The sequence below is a fragment of the Gossypium hirsutum genome, chromosome A02 (assembly GCF_007990345.1).
Source record: "Gossypium hirsutum isolate 1008001.06 chromosome A02, Gossypium_hirsutum_v2.1, whole genome shotgun sequence".
Classification (NCBI taxonomy): domain Eukaryota; kingdom Viridiplantae; phylum Streptophyta; class Magnoliopsida; order Malvales; family Malvaceae; genus Gossypium; species Gossypium hirsutum.
Window position 1 is genome coordinate 105588142 of NC_053425.1, and position 7668 is coordinate 105595809.

Genomic DNA, 7668 nt, shown 5'->3' on the forward strand with positions numbered 1-7668 from the left:
AACTTAACTGATAGCTGATATGAGTAAAATGACAAATAAGGGTTTGACACATTTTATTGTTAAATATTTATTTGTTTATAATACTTTAGTCTTTATTAGATGAAATTATTGAAATAAAATACTATTACCAAGGAATTAAAACTTCCATAATGGAAATTAATTAGTGAATATTTTTGAAAATTTAAATAAATAAATTTCTTAAGTTCATTATTTGCAAATTAATTAGGTTTGAGAGCATGTGGCAAATGGAGTAATTTTTGAGCAAGTATGGTCAAATATGTCATTCCACATATCTCATTCTCAATCAGCTGTGGAAAAAGTTGTCCATCCCAACGTTTTTTATTTTGAAGGTTTTAACTCAACAAGCTATTGCAAATCTCTATTCACCAAACGTTACAATTAAATGGTTTAACTACTCAATCATTCATTTATGCCAAAATCAACTAAAAATGTTTAAACTCTGTTTATTAAACACCCTCTAAGTCTTTAGTTGATAAAATCAGGGTTTAAATTTTTAACCCCAAATATTGCATAGTATGTGAGGCCCAAGCCCATTTTCTAAGAGCAACTAAAATCATAAGTCAAACCCCAAAACAGCTGAAGCCCATTTATAACAACTTAAAAAGCCTTTTCTCTCCAACAATCCCTAAGCAGTGGCGGCGATGGATTCCCCTTCAACCGCCATTGCCCGCCCATGAACAAACCAAAGCCTCTCATTTCCGCTATCTTAAACCTAAATCTCCACCCAAAACCCCTCTTCTCCAACCCCATTCATCTCATGGCCCTAACTCAAACCCGAATCACCCACTCGGATCCACCCCAAAACGATGCCGAGGACGACGTCCTGTGTTCCAACCCAGAACAGACCCAAGAGGAACAGCCTTCTTCTCATTCCCTCGATGAAACGCCGTCGTTTGTTGGTTCTCCGGGGAAGTACTTAACCGGGGTTTCACGATTTGAAAGAGCATGGGCTCATTGGACCAAGCTAGGTCGGCCTAAGCTAATCGTTGCACCCATGGTTGATAACTCGGAGCTTCCGTTTCGAATGCTTTGTAGAAAATATGGGGCTGAGGCTGCTTATACCCCCATGTTACATTCACGTATTTTTAACGAGAACCCAAAGTACCGTTCTGAAGAATTCACCACTTGCAAGGTAAAATTTTACGGGTTGAATTTAAAAAAAATAATTGTTTGGAACTTTGATGAATTTTGATGATTGCAGGAGGACCGTCCATTATTTGTTCAATTTTGTGCTAATGATCCTGATATATTACTTGAAGCTGCAAGGAGAGTGGAATCTCATTGTGATTATGTCGATATTAATTTGGGGTAAAATTATAATTCTTTCCTTTTTTTTTCATTTCGAATTAATTCTGTTTAGTGTTTATTGACTTTGGATGTAGAAGAACCATAGAAAGATTATAAATTTAACTTTTATGTTGGATATCCTTCATTGAGTTGATGTTGAATTGTATATTTGATCTTACATTTGGCCATTGGGGTAGTAAAATGCTATTATAAAGATCGAAATTGTTGGCTTTTGTATGAATGGCTATGTGGTTTATGTGTAGTTGTCCGCAGCGGATCGCTAGACGAGGGTATTACGGAGCGTTCTTGATGGATAACCTTCCTCTTGTGAAATCGTTAGTCGAAAAACTGGCTTTGAACCTTAATGTGCCGGTTTCCTGTAAAATCAGAGTGTTTCCTAAGTTAGAGGATACACTGAAGTATGCCAAGATGCTGGAAGATGCCGGTTGCTCTCTTTTAGCTGTTCACGGCCGTACGAGAGATGAGAAAGACGGGAAGAAGTTTAGAGCTGATTGGAACGCCATTAAGGCTGTTAAAAATGAGCTTAGAATCCCGGTTCTTGCCAATGGGAACATTAGGCATATGGATGACGTTCGAAACTGTCTGGAAGAAACGGGTGCCGACGGTGTGCTTTCGGCCGAGACTCTTCTTGAGAACCCTGCTCTTTTTGCTGGATTCCGAACTTCCAATTGGGTTGTAGATAACGAGAAAGACTCTATTGATGGAAAACTAGATCAAGCCGATCTCGTCGTTCAGTACTTGAAGCTTTGTGAAAAATACCCTGTCCCATGGAGGATGATCCGGTCTCACGTTCACAAAATGCTAGGAGACTGGTTTAGGGTTCAACCGCAGGTTAGAGAGGAACTAAACGCGCAGTCCAGGCTAACGTTAGAATTTCTTTACGGTCTGGTGGATCAGTTACGAGAATTGGGTGTACGAGTTCTACTTCATCAAAAGGATGATGCTTCGGCAACCGGAAACTTGGCCGAGGTAATCGGTATTGATTACCCGGACCAATGTGAATTGAGTCGTAGGTGCTTAGAATAGGGGAAAATCAGACGCCAATGAATTTTTGAGCTAAAAAGAAAGAATACCCTTATGATTTTTTTTATGTGTAAGATTATAAATTTACACTTCTTACAATTTCGTCCCTTCATTCAATGGAATATAATCCTTGTTTGTAAGGCATTGTTGTTTGCTATAACATTGAAGAACAGTTTATATATTGAAATTGCTATTGTACACTAGAAATTTTGTTTTTATGATTTATATTAACACTTTGCTCATCTTATTTATTTGGTTGGTCCAATTGAATATATTAGTTACAGCATTGAACATTGTTAAGAAATATGTAAGGAATAAATGTAAATGACATTATTAACTTTGAGTTAAATAATTAATATTTTTTTGTTATTTTTTAATAAACTTAAATAATTTATATTTAATAATAAATTAAATAATAAAAGTATCAATTTTACTCTTGAAAGAAATTATAAGGTCATATTTTAGTTAATATAAAATATTTAAAAGTAAATGTAAAATACTATAAAATATATTTATTAATTATCCAAGAAATATTATATGGGTGAATATTTGATTCATTGGATACTCTTGTCAAGGATACTCTCAGCAACAAAATCCATTACAACAGGACCTCTATGATCTCTTCTTTTGCCAAGCTATTCCACCTTGTTGTTAGGAGTAGGCGAATCAACTATTTCTAACAACATAACCACTTCAACGAAACACCTTCCATTAATCATCTATATATGCTGCAACTTACAACCTAGCAATGAACCAATGAGTGACAAGCTGACCCATCAAGAATTGCTAAATGCATAAGAGGGGTCAACCCATTTATATACCCCTCCTACTCAAAGTTTCCATCATTTATATGTATACCTCTTAGAACCCTCTCTCCCTCTATTCCAACCAAAGATTTCCTCCCTTTCTCTTTCACTATTACCCTTTTCCAGCACTTCTACTCTTATCTTACAACTCTCCACCCATCACTGGGTGAAAAGTCTCTATCACTAGGTCACATTTATATATCAATAAAAATTTCTAATATTTTCTATTATAGATCATTCAGAATGGAATAAACCTTCATTATCACCATAATAAATTATAAATTAAATCTTACTTATGGACGTTTAAGAAAAATTATTTACTTTCTTTTTTATAATTTTAATGAACTAAAAGTAAAACACAATCGTCCAAAAATTATTTTATGGACGTTTTTCATCACATTATTTATGGTCTTTTTTCAATTATTTAATGACATTTTAGTAATTTTTTATTTTAAATCTTGAACCTTAAACTTTGAACCTCAAACCCAAAACCTCAAACACGTACTATGAATCAAAATCTCAAACCTCAAATCTTAAACCCCAACTTCGACCTTAAACTCTTGAACTTGAGTTTAGGATTCAAGTTCAAGGTAAAAAAATTACAAAATTACGTGTCAATGACATAAAAAATTTATTAAAATATCGTTAAATAATTGAAAAAAATCATGAATGATGTGGTGAGAAGGATTAATAAAATAATTTCTCTGCAAGAGTATAATAAATAAAGATAAAGAATAATAATAATCACTTAATTGCATTTATTAATTTAAATGAGACATTATTAGCTCAAAGTCTCAAGCATTTTGGAGCATATTTCTTCAAGTTTTGCTTATGGCATTTATTCTACATTAATTATTAGTATTTATTAGTAATACATAAAAGATAATTTAATTTCTAGGGGACAAAGTTATTTTTTACTTTATTTACTAAATGCTCCCCATAAACAGCTTTCTGGTTGAGCCGAGCTCCCCCACTTTTCTCTACGCACATTTCCAAGGGCTCCACCAATGTATCAAAATTTGGCTATTTAATTTATACCACCAAAATTAATTATTTATAAAATTTAAAAAATAAAACAAAGGAAATTAATCAATTAATTAATAAATGTAATTACCTCATAAAAATAAGCAACACATACTCGATACTTTAGTGAATTATTAATGACTCGATGCAAAGTGGCTTCATATGTACCGTTGGACCATATCTGTAACAATTTCAAGAAAAATTTGGAGGGATTATAGTCGGTTCCGCTTAAAACTCAATCTCCTAGATAGAAGCGACAAATTTAATAAAGAAATTGCAAACAGCAAGCAGAGGAGAAATCAACACTCTATTTATACTAATAACAGAAGGGCAAAACGATATAAATGCATAGATAATTTTGTAAAAAAACTCATAACAATATTTTCACCAAATCCTCAACAATCGTGATTTTCTTTACATTATCAATAATTTATACCTTCAACATGTCGCCAATGTTGCATACAAATGTTCCTGGAATTGGAGTAGCTGGTACCCATTCTCCCGATAGGTTTTTAACCTGCAGCAACACAAGTTATGTGTACGATAATTATAAATTCGAATCTAATTTATATGTATTGAGAGATGGTTGATTTTTTTAAAAGAAATTTTAAAATGTCGTCTATCAAGAATTGACAAATCTCTCAATGGGTCAGTATCATCTTTAGTTAGGGTTTTATTTCTCAACACCTATTAAGAGGATATAAGCATCCACACGCTTGATAGGGTTTAAATCCATGCCCTGTAAATGGCAATAGTGCTCATGTCCTATTCAACCTTACTTTAATCATTCGGACTCTCAGCTAAATCGGGAAACAAAACCTGAAAAAGAATAAATTCCTCCTCTCTCTCTATATATATTAATAATGTATATATATATATTACCTCAAGTGCAGTTATACGGTCATCTTGGTTAATCAATGTCAACAAACCTGTGTTTTTAACCATTCGATTTATTAGATAATATTTTTAATTAATTAATTTAATCATGAAAGATATTAACTAATTAATTACCATAGTCTGTGTGAATCCCGCTGGAAATACATTGTTTGGTCAACGAGAAAAGACAACAAGGCATATCCAATTAGCTTATTAGCAGCCGGAAAATTGAATAAAATAAAAGAAAATGTTGGAATGATTTTTCTTTTTAGTTATGAAGTACCATCCAATGTCGTTATTTTGGGGAATTGCAGCTGGATTTCCCGGGTACCCGATTAGCCGCACCACCCAAAACGGGTCTCCACCTTTTTCACCTTCCAATTCATCCGCCGATCCACCCAGTGCTAATGCAATTCCCCTCATTATTTTCCTCGAAAGATCTGATATTAAAGAAATTCAATGGATATAATCAAATTTCAACCTCAAATATCTAATTCATAAGAAACTTCATTAAACTCAAGAACTCACCTGTGCAAAGTCTGATATACTCTTCCATTGATGCTTTGAAGTTTGCAGGTTCGTTAGGCCTATATACATATATATTATAAATATTATACCATACAACATAATATTTAAGCTTGTTGAGGGAGGTGGAACTTGTTTTGGGTCAATAAATTTTCTAATATGTTCAATATTAGATTTGAGGTATCTGTGCTTGATTTTATCCCTTAATTTTGTTTCCAAACTCTATCGAGAGCTCGAGGAAGCAACTCTCGATAGGTGAAGCAGCTCTCTATCTGTGAACCCCAAGACTCGCAGAACATAAAATTTGGAACAATAATAGTTCACAAACTTTTCCTAGAGCGAGAAAATGTACATACCATTGGTTACATCCTTCCAAAATCTCCCCAAGTGATCCATACATCCCTCTTTTCACTTCTCTATAGTACTGTCACCATCATCCATAAAGTTATTAATTAATACAATAATGTCAGAAAAAAGTTTTCCAACATATACTTACATCAATGGCTTCTTGCAAGTCAGGGACGCCTTTAGTTATATTTTCTTTGATTTTCTGGTATCCTCTGCAGCATTCAAAAGCACTATTATGAATTTAACTTGCAAGCAAGTCAATTTTAGCAGACAATAATGGAATAAATTAAAAACCTGTAACCAGTGTTGGGAGTCATTTTGATTTTGAGTTTTTCACTCAAAGGAAGATGGAAAAATTTGTGGGTCACGTCTTTAACTTCGTTCATAAGTGACTGTGGAACACCATGACCTTTCTGCAAATATATTCATCACCATATATACAAATTTACATTAAAAATAATATTTATAAAAAAACAAGGGCATTAATGAATTAATTAGTATACCACGTAGAAGAACCCAGTTTCTCTGCATGCTTGATCCAATTGCTTGATAACTTCACGTACGCTTGGATCTTGTCCCATTTTGAGATCATCTCCTTTGGCTACTATTGGACCAACATCTGTTTGGCAGAAAAGAAAATGCTGAGAAAATGGTAATCCTAAAACCTGGGTGAATGATGAATGAATGAAAATTACTGGAAATACCAATGATGGGGATGGATTTGAAGTCAGTGGTCATTTTGGTGTTTTTTTTTTTTAAGCAACGGCTATATAGCTAAGCTGATGCTGCAAAAATGGAGTTCAAAACAGTCCATTATATAGAGATAGAAGGACGTTATTTTTTTAAGGTATAGTCGAGCCGCCCATTCACGTGACACGTGAATTTTAATTTTTTTTATACCAATGGAGACTAATGTGAATATTTTTATTTTAGATTTATGTTTGTACATAAAAATAATTATATTTATTTGATATGAAATAAATAAAAAGTATTTATTTACTTTTAAATATATAAAATTAAATCGAAATTAAAGTTTTATTTTTAAATTAAATTTTTTTTGAAAATTTTGATGCTAATAATTACATCGGATTAAAGTTTATGTATTAAATTTAAGATTTACTCGGTAAAAGAACTTCTCCGATCTCTCTCAGTTTCAAATTTGAGAAAATTAATCCCTTTAAGAAAATTAGAGCAATTTAATCCTTGTTAATTTCGAAAGTGAGCAATTAAGGACAATAATCACGTCTTAATGTCTTCCATCAATTGTACATAAATTTAAGTGGTATAATAACAAATTTAGCCTTCAATATTTATATATTTTTCATTTTGGCCCTAATTTAAAAAAAATTAACAAATTCAACCTCAACATTTACACAAATGTTATGGGATAAATTTATTAAATTAGGACTAAATCGATAAAATATGTAAATTTTGAAGACTTTTTTAATATTATACTAAACAAAATTATGTATAATTTATAAAAGAGATTGATATCATAACTAATAATCCTTAATTAATTATTTTCGAAATTAACAGAAATTAAATTATTCTAATTTTTTAAGAGGAAAACTCATTTATTTAATTCGAAATTGAAAGAGACTAATAAGTTTTTTACAGATTTACCCATCATATAAAAAGTACATGTTTATCTGGTCATCTATCGGAATAGAATGCCAGCAGATTGCTGAAAAGAAATAATCTTAAATATATATTTAAAGGTTAAAATATATTGATAGTC

At 32.2% G+C, this 7668-nt stretch overlaps 2 protein-coding genes across 2 annotated transcripts; one reads left to right on the plus strand and one right to left on the minus strand.

Annotated features, from left to right (window-relative positions):
- The first annotated feature begins 603 nt into the window (after nucleotides 1-603).
- Nucleotides 604-2559, plus strand: LOC107931692 (tRNA-dihydrouridine(16/17) synthase [NAD(P)(+)]-like). The gene is made up of 3 exons (XM_016863632.2): nucleotides 604-1153; nucleotides 1223-1329; nucleotides 1572-2559. Exons 1-3 carry the CDS (start codon nucleotides 695-697, stop codon nucleotides 2353-2355), a joined length of 1350 nt encoding a protein of 449 aa, XP_016719121.2. The 5' UTR covers nucleotides 604-694; the 3' UTR covers nucleotides 2356-2559.
- Nucleotides 2560-3928: 1369 nt separating this feature from the next.
- On the minus strand, nucleotides 3929-6719 carry LOC107931668 (probable 2-oxoglutarate-dependent dioxygenase At3g50210). The gene is made up of 12 exons (XM_016863599.2): nucleotides 6635-6719; nucleotides 6434-6549; nucleotides 6225-6343; nucleotides 6079-6142; nucleotides 5939-6006; nucleotides 5586-5644; nucleotides 5341-5497; nucleotides 5193-5212; nucleotides 5064-5110; nucleotides 4618-4698; nucleotides 4273-4362; nucleotides 3929-4181 (listed from the first exon to the last, which is right to left on the minus strand). The coding sequence occupies exons 1-12, from the start codon at nucleotides 6666-6668 to the stop codon at nucleotides 4053-4055; spliced, it is 984 nt and encodes a 327-aa protein (XP_016719088.1). The 5' UTR covers nucleotides 6669-6719; the 3' UTR covers nucleotides 3929-4052.
- Between the last annotated feature and the right edge of the window lie 949 nt (nucleotides 6720-7668).

Excerpts from the sequence above, each read along its gene's own strand:
- LOC107931692 (XM_016863632.2), top strand. The coding sequence starts at position 695 with ATGAACAAACCAAAGCCTCTCATTTCCGCTATCTTAAACCTAAATCTC. Across the intron at positions 1,154-1,222 it reads AAGAATTCACCACTTGCAAG|GAGGACCGTCCATTATTTGT; the intron begins GTAAAATTTTAC and ends TGATGATTGCAG. Across the intron at positions 1,330-1,571 it reads TATGTCGATATTAATTTGGG|TTGTCCGCAGCGGATCGCTA; the intron begins GTAAAATTATAA and ends GTTTATGTGTAG.
- LOC107931668 (XM_016863599.2), bottom strand. The coding sequence starts at position 6,668 with ATGACCACTGACTTCAAATCCATCCCCATCATTG. Across the intron at positions 6,344-6,433 it reads AAACTGGGTTCTTCTACGTG|AAAGGTCATGGTGTTCCACA; the intron begins GTATACTAATTA and ends ATATATTTGCAG. Across the intron at positions 6,007-6,078 it reads ACTTGCAAGAAGCCATTGAT|TACTATAGAGAAGTGAAAAG; the intron begins GTAAGTATATGT and ends TGATGGTGACAG.